Genomic DNA, 15,215 nt, shown 5'->3' with positions numbered 1-15,215 from the left:
ATCTAAATGAGAGTGCTAATATGGTGGGCTAAAGTTTAGTTAAGACTAAAAAACTTTAGTGCTTCTTAAATGAATTCTTCGTTTCTTCAGTGAACAATTTGTCGTGAGTACGAAAAGGCTCAGCGTAGCCTTTGGTTTCCATAAAAGTTACCTGATTGATCCCAATACCCTTATTAAGGACCACACCGACCGTAGTGTTTGGTGGAGTAGCTTTGCATGGTTGTTCATCCTTGCGCTGATTTGTGTCTCTCTAGCTCTCCTGAGGGTGCGTTTAGTTCCAAAAACGAAAATTTTTGGGTGTCCCATCAATGTTTGACCAGATGTCGGGAGGGCTTTTCGAACACTAATTAAAAAACTAATTTTAGAACTCACTTGGAAACCACAAGACGAATCTTTTGAGGCCTTTGACCGCATCATTAGCACATGTGGGGTTACTGTAGCATTTATGGCTAATCATGCCCTAATTAGGCTCAAAAGATTCGTCTCGTCGTGTACATCCAAACTGTGTAATTAGTTTTGTTATTTAATTATATTTAATGCTTCATACATGTGTTTAAAGGGAAAGTGAAAGTTTTTGGGTGAAAATTTTTGGGAACTAAACGGACCCTGAGCTATAATGCCTCTATGCTCTAGCTAGCAAGGTAAAGATCTCCCCTACCATGAGCATGGTGTATCATTGGCAAAATGATCTTGGGAAGAGCCCATCGACATAACCTCTTTAGTTACACGCATCGCTATGCATGTTGGTATAGTTGAGGGCTCCAAGATCACTTACTTGCCCTCGAGGGAGGAGTACCAAACCTGCATTGGTCTCGAGCAGACACTACCGAGCAGCACGGACTATATATCCATATCACACATGAGTTTCGAGGAAGCCTATGGTTATTATACCTATGGTGTGGTCCAAACCCATACCTTGTATGTGGCAGCAAGGAGTACGGATAGGGCCAAAGATTCTACTATCCACAAGTATGCAAGATTCCTATGATCCGCAGATGGGGCCATCGATCTCGGCGCATTATGACTACAAGAACCTGTCACTCGGGGAATATCGGACCTCACAAATTGCAACAACGCCCTCGGCCAATAGTGTTAGATCTGAGGTCATGAGAATGCTTATGTAGCATGGATCTTGTTGTAATAGGGATAGGCCATGTCATATACATTAAACCTGTTGTAACCTACTCGAATACAAGTAGGACTATTTAGTACAAAATGAAACTACCCGGATAGTGTTTAGGTTGGACTGCTAAGCTCGTATCAAGCTAGGATACATGTAACCTGTCACACTCGGTTTTAAGGACAAAACCGAATGCATAACCATATGTATGCCAGAATCAAATTTCATACATATAGTGACATTATAAATGAATGATCGGTAATAGTATCACGAAAGAGAGAATTAAACAATGATTAAAAGACTATCAGAGTTATACATCTTATCCTGGAAACAAAGGCTTCAAACTTCACAAGCAATCGACCGGGGGTCGCGTACGCCTAGAACTCAACATCATCTTCGAAAAACTTCTCACACCTTCTTAATGGTCATAACCCTCCCTAATGGTCAGCTCCTTAGCAAAGGCAGTTACCCCAAGTGGACCGAGCTATACCACGTTGATGCATCCCCTCTTGCCCTTTCAGTAAGACTGTCACAAGCTAGAGTCTCTAATTAATTAGCCAAGACCAGAGCCCATTTGGTATTGTGATTGTACTATTTTCTTGAGTAGTTCTCCATGTTCCAATTAAATAAAATATTCTTATAAATAAGCATAGACAGAAGTATGGTTAGGATCACTTGCCTTTTTCCAACAAAAACTATTCTTACTACTCTTCAGCTCTTGCTAATACAAAGCGTTTTGATTCTTCAAGCTTCAAACAACGATCCTTCTACTCGAAGCAATCTTCGAGCAACCATACAAAGCAAACAACAAGAACAACTAAGAACAGTACACCAAAACAAAGAAAGACTTTAAAAGAACGCACTAAAGGATAAGGCTCGCTGCTACGGTTACGAGAACGCAAGAAATGCGAAAAACGAAGCTAGAGTGGAAAAGAAATAGTTATTAGAAGATTTGTGTTACCATTTAACTAGAAACCACATGTGAAGGACATTTAAAAGAAAAACCCTTGATTATCTCACATTATATTTGCATTTATAAAATCAAAGTAAAAATTAGTCAAATTATATATATAATTGTCTATGTAGAAAGTACACTAACTAAACAATTAATTAGAGGATATATATGTGAGAGCATCTAAATGCAAAACTTCATGATTCATGTTGAACTAATAAATTATAATTGGAAACATATTTAAGTTGGTATTAATCAAATTAGCATTAACTATGAAAACTCAAGGTGAATACATAAATAGATTTTATTTAGAAAACTACTAGATGATGAAACATTGATCAAATTAAATTTATATTTAATTTTAAAACAAAAACTACACCACAACAACCATACTAAACGATAGTTTAGCTTGTCAGAAGACTAATGCAACAAAAACGGGTTGAAACGGAGCTAAAACGTGGAAACTATGGATAAAACAAGGCTGCAGGGACCTATACGTGATTAACTATAGATTTTAGGGGCTAGCAAAAAAGATTTGCAAGACACAGCAAACTGTGCTCACAGAGGATAACAAGGTAGTAAAGCTATTGTGCACGTTGCAAGGATCACGTGAGCGCAAGAATTGATGAAAACATAGTTAAAATTATTAAGTTATGGCTGAAACGGTGTTCCAGGGGTTTAACTGCGAAAGATTTGAAAGAAAAAGGGCTCTGGGTGAAGAAATTGAGGACTAAAACATAATTAAACCTTAACTTTAGTGGTTAGCTTGCAAAACTTGAGCTCCTGGATGGAGAGTTGAATTTATAAAAAATACAGGGGCTAAAATAGAAGAAAACAGGTTGTTTTGTAATTAGTTTTGAACTGATGTGTACTGCGGGTGGATTTCCAGGAAACCGAGGATCTCTTTTGCAAAACGGCTGGGGTTGACCGGCATAAAGATTCTGTTGACTCCGGTCAGATCAGATCTGGATCGTTGATTTCGGATCGGGTGGCTCAGGATGGATCGGGCAGTGCCGCGGCGGCGCTGGGCGCGATCGACGGTGGCGCTCGGCGATGAGCGGCGGCGGCTCGCCGGTGTCGGCCGAAAATGGCCGTCCAGGGGTGGATTTGCACGGGGATTACCCTGAGAGCGAGCGTAGGCAACAGAGAACGCGAATACGGGGTCTACGAGGGGCTTCGACGAGCAAGGCGAGGTGTTCCGCGGCGGCGCATGGATAGCTTGCTCTGGAGAGCTATCCCGAGCGGAACAGAGGGAGAAAAGGGAGGAAGAGAGGACCGGGGCGGTGCTCACCCTCCGGTGGAGCTTCGGCGGTGGTTGAAGGCGTCGGGGAGGCAGCGGGGCAGCAGTTCGGCAGCGGCACCGAGCTCTCGAGCTCCAGGTGGCAGAGGTGGTTTTGGGGAAAGGCAGAGACGGCGGCGTCAGGTGGGGGGGGGTCAAGAAGGGAGGCTGTGACGCTATTTATGAGGCGGAGGGGTGGCCTCGGCGTGCGGGTCGGGCACTGGGAGGTGCTGTGCGCCGGCCGGACTCGGGTCGAGTCCGAGCCTGGTTCGAGCTCAGAGACGGGTCCGACTGGCGGGACCCGCCTGGCAGCGATATAGAGAGGAGAGGGGGAGGGGCGCCGGATTGGGCCGGAAGGAGGAAGGAGCTGGGCCGGCGAGATTGGGCCGAGCGGGGAGAAAAGAAGAAAAGAGAACTTTTTTCATTTTTATATTTTTTGAAAATTAAAATTTCAAAAATATATGTCCGTTTTGAAATATTTCAAAAATACCCTCGGTCGCCCTCCCATAGGGCGACAGACCTTAAGTGAATTTTTTTTTCAAATTCGCAATGAGGTCCCTGGAAAAAAAAACCTGTCGCCCGTTGGGGGGCGACAGGGGCCTGTCGCCCAGCCCACGGGCAACCGCCTCTGGGCCCAGCCCACGGGCGCGGCAGGGGGCCTGTCGCCCCCCCCCCGCGGGCGACAGGGGGGCCTGTCGCCCCCCCGTGGGCGACCGGGGGTACCCCCTATATAAGCTAAAGCCCTCCCCTTCCCTCCTCATTTGAGCCCGAAAATTACACTAAAAATCCAGAAAAAAAGAGAGAAGTGAGGAGAAGGAAAGCGGCGAAGCACTGCCGGATTCAGCACTTGTGATCTGCAGGTTAGTACATTTAGTTTAAATATTATTATATTTAAGTACTACGTATTTTAATATGAGTAATTTGATTTAATTAGTGCTATAGTAGAACCATTTAAGTAGGAGTTTAATGATACTTTAGTTTGTAGTTACGTAGTAGTAAATTAGTTTAGAAAATTAGTAGAACCATTTATGCAGTATAGAATTTGAGTGTCATCACGTAGTTATGAATACTTATATGTTGTAATTGAATTTCATACTTAGTTTTTACGGATTATTGAATAAGGTAGTGAAGTAAAGAGTATAACTCGATAAGTATTATGTGATATACAGATATGTCGAGCAAGATGCAGTTTCAAGTATTTTATGGTGAATACAATGTTATGTATGGGCCAAATGGAGTAGATCTTTCTGCCTTTAAGCGCACATCTAGCGGCATAGATAAACCTCTGGAAATGAGTTTTGGTTCCATATGTAAGTGGCTGCAGCGTGGGTTCCATGTTGATCCGTTGACACATGTGATCACTGTCCAGTCTCTTGTTAATTGGGAGGTAGAAAGTGAATTATGGGAATTAATGATGATACACAGCACTGATGACTGGCAGAAGTACATGCAAGCAGCTCTAGAGCGTGGGTGGCCTCTGGCCATTCTTGTTCAAATCCGGGAGAAGACACAAAATGATATCCAACATTGTGCAGATCAAGGAACTCCGAGTATTCGAAGAGAGACCAATTGGGATCTCTCAGCAGCAGACACCGCAGCCCCTTGCGCGTCCTGAGCGACAGGTGAGGTCTCCGGATGTTCTCACCTACTCCGAGGGACATGTCCGTGCCCAGCAGAGGGCTAAGAGGGTCCGACGCCCTAGGGGTGGTTGGATGTATCTGATGTTTATTTGTAATGAGATAGCTGTGGACCGCTTATTTGTATCCGATGTTTATGATTGTGGTTGGTTACTTGTCATTTGTTTCTATAGATATTATTGATGTGAACTTATTATGTTTGTGGGTTCCATAATGCTCGTGAAATAAGGGAAGTTCTTGCGATTTTTTCCCGTGATTTAATGAAGGACAAGTTACGTGCGGTAGGAGTTAGCGGCCGAGATCTTGCCGACGATGATGACGAATACACGCTCGAATAGCTCAAAATAGGTCCCTGAAAAAATAAAAGTCCCTGGAAAAAAAGGGGGGGCCTGTCGCCCCCCCAACGGGCGACAGGGGCCTGTCGCCCCAGGGGTGGGCGACAGGCCCCTGTCGCCCGTTGGGGGGGCGACAGGTCCCCCCTTTTTTTTCTTCAGGGACTTCGTTGCAAATTTGAAGAAAAAAAAATTACACTTTGGGCCTGTCGCCCTATGGGAGGGCGACCGGGGTATATTTTTGAAATATTTGAAAACGGACATATATTTTTGAAATTTTAATTTTAAAAAAATATAAAAATGAAAAAACTTCAAGAAAAGAAAAGGGTGAGGGAGAAGAGGTATTTGGGCTGGGCCAAAAGAAGGGAAAAGGGGGGAGAGGGAAAAGAAAATGTTTTTGAAATAAGAAACAAGCACATTCACTTGAATTTAAATTTTGGAGAATCTAAACTCAACTGAATTCAAGCAAATAAAACAACGCAATTCAGTATGAATGCAAGACAACCAAACAACCTTGTCTAATTTAGAAAATAACTACTTATGTTATTTTTTTCTATACTGAATTTCCTGTAAAGAGAATACATATTTGGAAAATTTTAAAATTATGTGAAAATTGTTGATTAACTTTTATTTTTAATCATATCCTGAAATCCAATAATTTCAGGGTGTGACATAACCCTGTTCCCCCTCCAGAGTATATAAGGGCGGGCAAAGACCCCACTCCAAAGCGTAACCAACATTCTACAATTTCAGGTAATACAAATCACTAAACAAAAATAGGATATTACGCATCCCGCGACCCAAAGTTGTCTAGATGTTGTGTTGACCGCACCTTCAAGTTTCTAATCTCGCTCCACCCTAATCTACTACCTCGGGATATCCCTTGGTAAGCTTGGTGACAAAACATCAACAAACAACAAGACTTGATGAGTCGAGACATCGCGCACAACACCGACCTGACTTAGCAGAACTAGAGAATACCCTCGTCCATACACTACGGCATCACCATCTTTCATCATCTTAACCTCAGACCTCCGTTGAGCATCATCCAAACTTCAGGAGGCGCCATGTATGTAAGTTGTCCGACTTGTCCTTTCATTCAAGAGAAGCATTGCCAACGCATAATAATAATAATAATAATAATAATAATAATAATAATAATAATAATAATAATAATAATAATAATAATAATAATCACTGTTTTGCATACATGGGTATTTAGCCTGAGTACACGATACGCAATGGTTTACCGTGTCGATTTAATTAGTCATTTATCCTATTTAATCATCATTTAGTCCGTTTAAATGGCCATTTAGCCCAAATAAATAGCTAAACGGTAGGTGACCATTTAGTCCAATTAAATATTTAGGATAACACTGATAGTAATAATAGTTCTATGTACGAATAACCTTAAAATAAGAACCAAAAATATTTATTGCTTTGAATAAAAAATACCCAGACCGTACTGTGGAAACACATGCAAACTCTTACCTATCCAACCTATTGCAAATTCAATGAAAATCATATGCAAGTTTTCAAACCCTCTAAAAACATTCTCAGCTAATGGTGAGATTATGTATTATCCAAGAAATCATTCAAGAAGAAATTATTGTTTGTCATATGAAATTGACAGATTGGACCCATTTAAGTATCCACTTACATGTTTGTAGCAGAAATGTGTCATTTTTGTATCTCACTAAGCATGATCAATTTTCTTGAAAAACATAAATACTTTTTTTTTGGTAAATATGCTGCATTTTGAATAGTTTGGCCAATTGCACCAATAAGTGAACACATTTGGTCTTTCCACCTAATAATGTTAATGGCATAAGAAACTCAAAGGATTGAGGTACTCTCTAAAAAACAATATGATATTATACTTCACAAATATTTTTATAGTTATATAAAAAACAAATGCATGGCATTGTGAGGAAAATATATAAGTTTACAGTAATTAATTATGCTAATTTAGTTTAGAGCATCAAAATAAATTTCAAGAAGTTTAGATGCACAATACTAATTTAGTTAATGCAAAAAGAAAAATCTTATGTTACCGTCTAGCTTTTTTTTACTTTATATGAAGATGGATTGGATAATTTTGCACAATAAATTGCCAAATATTTCATCCCAAGAAATAGAAATATGTAAATAGTTTAGCAGTAGTGGCTTGTTGACTCAACAAGAAGTTAAAGTATATTCATGCAACAACATCCATAACATTGGCCATTAGCTGAAACATCCAACATCATAACACTGGCCACGAAATGCATAATCTATTGAGCCATATTCATAAACACTTGCACCTGGTAATATTTGAGAGTGATCCTTGGACTTGTGCATTTTATCACTCATAGATGTATTAAGCTTCAACAATTAAACAAATAGGATCAATATTTAAGAAACATGAACATGTATACTGGATTATCGCTTCTAGTTTGCTCGGGACAGATTTCATGCAAAGTCGGGCATAACAAACACATATTCCCTTTCTCTAGTTGTTCCTTATTAACTCAATGCGGCACCAGAAAAGTCCATAAGTATGATGGCACCCCTCACAGCTTCTTCTCCATGTTGTTCGATTTGTTTTAGCATCACTTCATTTCCACAATCTATTGTCGTCAGCATGGTACTCACACCCACTTCCCTAGGATCCTTATTCTTTGAATTCTTCTTTCTATTGTCACCATTTTTATAGAACTCAGTTACCTTCCTAGAGTGCTGAACTCGATTGATACGCCTCTTATTCTGGCCCTTGTCTTCCTCTCTTTCCAACTCTTGTGCCTCCAACCCTTTCCTTCGGTAGCGGAGCCCGCAGGCATTGCATAAAGACTATGTGTGCCAATTATATCAAAACAAGAAATCATTCATAAATATATAAGGTAATACCATCATCGCTAGACTCATAAAACTTTATATAAGGATATTATAGGATTTAGGCTTTACCTTGCGACCAAAAGGGCCATCGCGCCAAAGCGATGTTACAGTGGTGTGGCATTGAGTACAGATCTTCGACTTGTTTCGGTCTAAAGAACGAACAACCTTCATCGATAAAAAACACCAAGATGATGACAACCTTGAAAACACATGGAGAATAAATCTAGAGAGGATTGAGTTAAGATTTACTCTTTCTCACCTTTTGGCAAGAGGGATCGGCTGCCATAAGTAGGAATACAAGATCGCCGAAACCACCGCCTTTTCCTTTGTACACATCTATGTGCCGGTGGGAGCTTTGGGGGTATTTATAAAGTTTCAAAGATATGCTATATCTTTGAATTGCTTAAATAATTAATGCGAACAATCCTAGAGTGTACAACTACATTTATGGCATAAGCCCTGTTGAGATTTTTTAGATTTGATACCGGAATTATTTTTTTTATTGTTTTTATAAACCCATTAATAAATTATAGTTTCACATACTAGAAGTACAGTTTCTAACTCAAGCCCTTAATTAGCTCATGTATATATGGAAGGAGTAGCCATGGAGTTGGATATGTCAGAGCTTGCGTATTTTTAAAAGTTTAGTGACAGCCATATGAATTGGTCATGATTGTTGTAAAATCCCTTTGATATCATTTCAATTTTTCCTCATATGTTATTTTAGCACCGTCCATGTGTCATATAGACATCAAGGACATATAAGGTATGTGAATAATTGTGGGCCACATCCTTGTGAATTGAACTGGAAAATGGACTTAGTTCCCCTGAATCCCTCCCAATGCGTATGGATCGGAGGGGGATACAAAGTACCCAAACCAAAGCCTTAGATTGAGACAAGAATCTTGGTGTGCGTGCCAAAAAAATCTGAGGTGGTCTTGTCGGTATCCAAACAGAAGCCTTAAATTAAGATATGCATCTTAGTGTGTGTGCGCCAAACAATCTGAGCTGGTCTTGCCTGTGCAAGGTGGGAAACAGTTGTGGACAAGTTCCGTTGGAGGAAATGATGTGTGGGCCCTAGTCATAACTGACGCAGAGAGGGAGGGAGGGAAGGCCGGTTTTTGTAGGATGCTATCAGCAATGTAACATTTGTGCTTAATATGAAGGAAAGAATAATAGAGAAACAAAATGGGCTAAGGCTAAGCTTGGATGAGTTCTAAGGGAATCTTCCTCTTTCTACACTTATACAAATTCAAATTCTATTCAAATTCAAAAAGTAATTAAATTCATTTCCCTTGGCAAATTGATAGATCATTCGATTCAATTTAAATGCAAGCAGGTCAAGCAGCGTATGTGCAACAAAAATAATTTTTAACATATATTTTTTGTTCAATTTTATTTAGAAAACATGATTTCCCTTAGTTAATTAACAGACCATTCGATGTAATTTACATAAATTCTAATCTACTTGCACAAAATGAAAAGTAGATTGTTACAGCCAAGTATCAACGAAAAACTCACTTTATTGAAAATATTAAAAGATAAAAAATAATATATTCTATGGATTACAAATGGATTTTTAAAAACTGGTACAATGATTATATAACTATCAAATGGTTTGTCATAAAAAAACAGTTTGCAATGTGTTGTAGATGGTTTTCAAAGTAAATGTCTTTGATGGCTGCATACATCTTAGATGGGATCACAGGAAAAAAGAAACTGTGTCTAATATGTTGTAGACAGTTTGTTTAAGGAAAATTGGTTTGTGATAATTGTATACATCTTAGACGGTGCTTACATAGAAGTCATCTACAATGTATATGAAATGGACTTTTGAAAACATATTTTCTAATAAATTATATTATCCTACATGAACTTTGCTCCTTGAGAGAGTTTAGTTAGAAGTTAGTGTTTCCTTTCCTTTACAACAGATATGCGCTTGTTATCTCCTTTAGTGAATTTTTAAGTGCTTTCATGACTCCACACACACATATAGGCTCTGATGCCATCCTCCATCTCCTTAGTGATCTCCCTACGCTCTTTTTTCACGCCTAGCTAGTATTCAAAAACATTCTACCATAAATTTTCTACTGAGCACATCGATCATTGTCTTGTAGCTAGGTTGCTAAAACTTGTGTAACAAAAGTACCTAGAATCTGTCAATTTGCTACAAGGCTGACAAAAGATATAAAAATGGCTTTTAGTGATAACTTATCTGCCAAAACATAAATCACTCGGAGATCACTCAACAATATCAACTAGCATCAGAGATTACTCGACGGATTTCTCAACTAGGATAGCTCGGAGATTACTCGATGAGGATCAGCTAGCATCGGTGGTTACTCTATGGGTTTCTCAAAGAAGAGCAATGCTCAATTCTCATATCATATATGAGAAGTACTAGTAAGAAGTAATAACGGTCAAAACGATTTTGTAGATGTGCTAAGCAGTGACAACAAAGAACAGAGGTTAGTTTCGTTTAGTTTGGTCTTGTGGTCGGCGCATAGCAAGCCACTCCCAATTTGGCAATGGCGATTATGTAGAACCCCTGGCCTATCGATTCTGAGCCACAGATCTTCAACCGACGACACGACATCTGTCGCGGAAGGCACATTCCACTCCCCTACACCGGCGGCAAGCCATGCCTGCAGCTGCAGGGGAGAGAACAGGTCCCTGGCCATGGAGGGAAACTCGCTCGGCCACCTGCAAGAGCTCACGGAGGCTAATTATAAAAGCCAAGCCCGTGCAGGAGCCACCATTCCTCTCAGATCGATCGATCACCTCCTCCAAGGTCCAAGCTAGCTAAGCAAGAACCCCCGGCCCGCCGCGACGCGCCATGGCCATGGCCCGCCCCGTCGTCGCGCACCTCTTCTTCCTCCTCCTCCTCGTGTCCACCGCGCCGGCCGTGCGCACCACCCCGGACGCCGGCAGCCTCCAGGAGGCGTGCAACAAGACGCTGTTCCCCAAGGTGTGCCTGCAGGCGCTCAAGGACAACCCCGAGTGCCAGGCGGCGACGCCGCGTCGGCTGGCCGAGCTGTCCGTGTACGTGACCGCCGAGGTGGGCATGACGGTGACCGCGTTCGCGCACCGCGAGCTCAACGGCATCAAGGACAGCGTCCTGTACAAGTGCCTGGACACCTGCTCCGAGGACATCGAGGAGGCCGTGGCGCACCTCAGCGCGCTCACCCGCGACCTCACCGACGCCAAGTTCCTCGAGGTCAAGACCTGGCTCTCCTCCACGCTCGGCGGCACCTCCACCTGCGAGGACGCCTGCAAGGACGCGCCCGTCAGCGACATCAAGAACGCCTGCATCACCAAGAGCTTCGAGTTCGAGAAGCTCCTGCGCGTCACGCTGGACCTCATCAACGAGGCCTCGGGCTCCATGTCCGCCGAGGTCGCGCTGCCGCCGTCGGAGTCGGGCGCCGCCACGGCCGCCGGCGCGCCGTCGTACGGCGCCGCGGCGCCGTTCGGCGGGGCCTACGGCGGGCCGGGTGCCGGTGCTCCGGCGCCGTCATCGGGGGCCGGTGCTTCCGAGGACGCCGACGCGACGGCATGAGTGCCTTGATCAGATTTATTAGGATCGTTTTTTTTTTCCGAGCAAATTTATTAGGATCGTTTGGAAGGTAGAACCGCCGCATAACTAGTGCAGAGGCCTGCAGCGAATCACACGTAGTAGGCCTGATCGAGCTGAGTGTTTTCTTTTTTATTTCTTTTTCTTTTCTTCTCTTTTTGATTTGATATATAGGATGAGCTGCTGGGTGATCTATCGTGAGATTGTTGGTGTTTAACTTTGGCATGTTACAAGGGTTAGCCATCATAATATTTGTTCAGAATACACATAATAATGCACGATTTGATCACTGCAGTACTTCGATTGTTGAGTACGGTCCTGCATAACCTGCACACTGCACCAGTGCACCCTAACCCAGTGAAATGCAGCCCCCGTGTCGCCCCACTCAGGCGACACGGGCGGCGCCGCCGGCCCTCCTTCCACCTCAGGCTGTCCACACGGGGGCCGCTACCGCTCCCTGAAGGAAGCGGATAGCGGAACCATGCGTTGCACCGGGGTCCTGTACAGGTCCCGCTACGTCCCGGAGGCCGCCAAATCTAGCGCAATAGCGGGCGTACGCTGCCCCCACGCCGGCAACACCAAATGTGAACGTGGCGCGGGGCCCGCCTGGTCGTTGCTGCCTCATGCTTCGCCTCCGGTGCCCTGCCGTCTGCTGTCGGCCACCCCATCCGCCGCGAGCTCCGCCGTCGGCCACCCGCGCCCCCTCGGCCTGCGCGCCGCTGGCCACCCGCGCCGGCGCTCGAGAGGAGGCGCCGCTCTCGCCCACAACCGCCGCAGGGGCCAGGGGAGGGCCGTGCCGAGGGAGCAGGGGAGGGCCGCTCGCCCAAGGCCGCCGCCCGGGGAGGAGGCGCTCCGCGCTCGCCCACCGCCGCGGAGAGGGAGGGATGGGACGGAGTGCCGGCGGCGCTTGGATCCGGCGTGGGTGGACGCCGGTGACGTTCTGGCCGGTGAGGATGGAGAGAAGGGGGCCAAGGAGGAGAGGGAGGCCCGTTACTGCCGCTGCTCCGCACAAATCGAGGCCGGAGGAGGAGCGGAGTGGAGCTCCGCGGCGCGGGCCAGCCCCGCCGTGGCCGGCGGGCGTGAGCTGGTGCTCCCCTGCTCCACCGCGCGCACCTCCGCCTCCGCCGTGCAGCTCGCGCTCGGCCCCCCACGCCCGTCGAGGATGGAGAGGAAGGGGGCAAGGGGCCGCCGGTCATCCGCACCGCTCGGCCGCCCGTGCGGCCCGCCGTGGCAATCCGCGCCGCCCGCCGTGGGCCCGCCGAGCTCGAGGCCGCGCTCAGGCCGAGCTCCAGGCCTCGCGTCCGCCGCCGCCATGGCCACCGTGCGGCAACCAGCGCACGCGGCTGGGCGTGGGTGGCCGGTGCGAGGACGGGAGCTGCGGAGAGGTGGGAGGGGAGTGTTGGAATTGATCTCCAGGGGCCCGATCCAAAGATCGGGCCGATCCCCTTGATTACGTCCTAATCGGGGGCGTCTAGTCAAATATGGCTGGTGGGCCCCCGTCGCCCGCGCTATATAGAATGGGAGAGGGTCCAGGGCACATGACATGATGTTCACCGCCGCCACAACCCTCTCCCACATCCCGATCTGATCTCGGGTTGCGCGTGGCCAACGGGAAGCGCCACCAGCGCCTCCTCCTCCACCACGATGACCATCTCCGCTGCCGGACCCGCTTCTCCGCGACCACGACTTCTTCGCCGCCAGCCTCCGCGCAACACGCCGCCGATGGTCTGCGCCTCTTTCCCTTCCCCTCTCTCTCTCTCTCTCTCTCTCTCTCTTGTAGTAGACCAAAGATGAACCACTTGCATTCTACTCAGAATGTTCCCCATACCCGATTTGTATGGCTAGATTGATCCTTGTACAAAACCCTAGATGTTTTGAATCTAACATTGGTATCAGCCGATCTAGTGCATAGATCGGGGTTTTGGGGAAGAAAAAGAAGAAACCGAGGAGAAATCAATCTCAAATCGAAAGAAAATCGAAGAAACCCTAACCCTAAGAACACACGCAGAACCAAGAAAAGAACACCGGGGATGGCCTTACCTCCTTGGCCGCCGCTACGGCCGCCATACAGAACCGGTGCGCGGCTCGGGCACCACCGTTAGCCCGCTCGATGGCGGCGCGCTCCCACTCGGTTGAGTGTGCGCGCCGGCGAGGGGGCCGGCAGGGGCGCCGTCGCGCCGCTCTCTTCCTCGGCCCGGTCGCCATGACCGGCCGCCTCTCAGATCCGTAGAACGCGGGGGAGAGAGCGATGAAATGGCCTAGGGTTTGGGGGCCAGCGACCCGTCGCCGTTTTTTGTTCGGCCGCAAGGGACGGGGAGCCGTCGGATTGCATTCGACGGTCGGCGGCTCTCCGCCGGCCGACGGGCCAGAAACGGCCCAGGCGGCAACCCGCGCCAGGCCGAAAACGGGGCCCAGGTCTAGGTTGCGGCCTGGGCGCGCGGGGAAGCCGCTGTGCGTTTTGGGCATGGGCCGATTTGGCTCTTGGGCCTAATGAACAGTGAAGACTAGAATGTTTTCTTCTAACTTTTTCAGAATCCATTATGAATATGTTTTTGAATGAATTTGATTAGAATTCAAATCTCTATAAATAAATGCACCAACGTGTAAGTAAATCCCGCTTCTCCGCAACCACGACTTCTTCGCCGCCAGCCTCCGCGCAACATGCCGCCGATGGTCTGCGCCTCTTTCCCTTCCCCTCTGTCTCTCTCTCTCTCTCTTGTAGTAGATCAAAGATGAACCACTTGCATTCTACTCAGAATGTTCCCCATACCCGATTTGTATGGCTAGATTGATCCTTGTACAGAACCCTAGAAGTTTTGAATCTAACAGGGAGGGCCCGCGGCCACGCTCCGCCGCCGTGCAGCTCTTGACATGGCGGGCGCCGGCATTGGTATGGGGCCAGGCGCGCATCAGCCACGGGGCGTGCACGAGCAGAGGAGATGGAGGGGGATGGCGGCGGCGGCGGCGCACCAGGGCGCAGCGAGCACGAATGGCACGGGGAGGGAGGGAGAGGGAGGGAGCGGCGGAGAGGGAAGGAGAAAGAATAAAGAAACCTGATGTGTGGGACCTGTGGATAGGTAGTTGATATAGAGTAGAGATATAGAGGATGAACGGGTGCGGAGAAACTGGATACAAAGGAGAGAATCTCGATGACCAGGCATGAATATTCTTTTTAGAGGAAGAATATAGAGGATGCAGACAGCCTCACCTCTACCTCACCGCCGCTGGAGGCCACGACCGGAAGTCCATGTGGGCACTAGGAAGCCACACCTCTATCGCTGTAACAACACCTGTCAAGAAACTGCAACATTAGCGATCAAAACAAGTAGAAGTAATTAAAGAGTATTCTAGATAGTATGGTGTATTTGGGCTTTAGGTCTCCATACGTACTTGTATTTTTTTCTTCATATTTTCTTTTTGCCGGTATTCCTCGATCTCGTATATTTCATC

At 46.1% G+C, this 15,215-nt stretch overlaps 1 protein-coding gene and 1 long non-coding RNA gene across 2 annotated transcripts; one reads left to right on the top strand and one right to left on the bottom strand.

Moving 5' to 3' along the window:
- Nucleotides 1–1,316: 1,316 nt before the first annotated feature.
- Nucleotides 1,317–3,477, bottom strand: LOC120658013. Its single transcript, XR_005668479.1, has 2 exons — nt 3,364–3,477; nt 1,317–1,901 (listed from the first exon to the last, which is right to left on the bottom strand). It is a non-coding gene; the product is annotated as an uncharacterized LOC120658013 (long non-coding RNA).
- A 7,490-nt stretch (nt 3,478–10,967) lies between these two features.
- On the top strand, nt 10,968–12,055 carry LOC120658012 (pectinesterase inhibitor-like). Its single transcript, XM_039936210.1, has one exon. The coding sequence runs from the start codon at nt 11,031–11,033 to the stop codon at nt 11,748–11,750; it is 720 nt and encodes a 239-aa protein (XP_039792144.1). The 5' UTR covers nt 10,968–11,030; the 3' UTR covers nt 11,751–12,055.
- The last annotated feature ends 3,160 nt before the right edge of the window (nt 12,056–15,215 follow it).

Source organism: Panicum virgatum, chromosome 2N (genome assembly GCF_016808335.1).
Source record: "Panicum virgatum strain AP13 chromosome 2N, P.virgatum_v5, whole genome shotgun sequence".
NCBI lineage: Eukaryota > Viridiplantae > Streptophyta > Magnoliopsida > Poales > Poaceae > Panicum > Panicum virgatum.
Note: the sequence above shows the minus strand (reverse complement) of the source record. Positions and strands in the feature narration are given on the sequence as shown.

Excerpts from the sequence above, each read along its gene's own strand:
- LOC120658012 (XM_039936210.1), top strand. The coding sequence starts at position 11,031 with ATGGCCATGGCCCGCCCCGTCGTCGCGCACCTCTTCTTCCTCCTCCTC.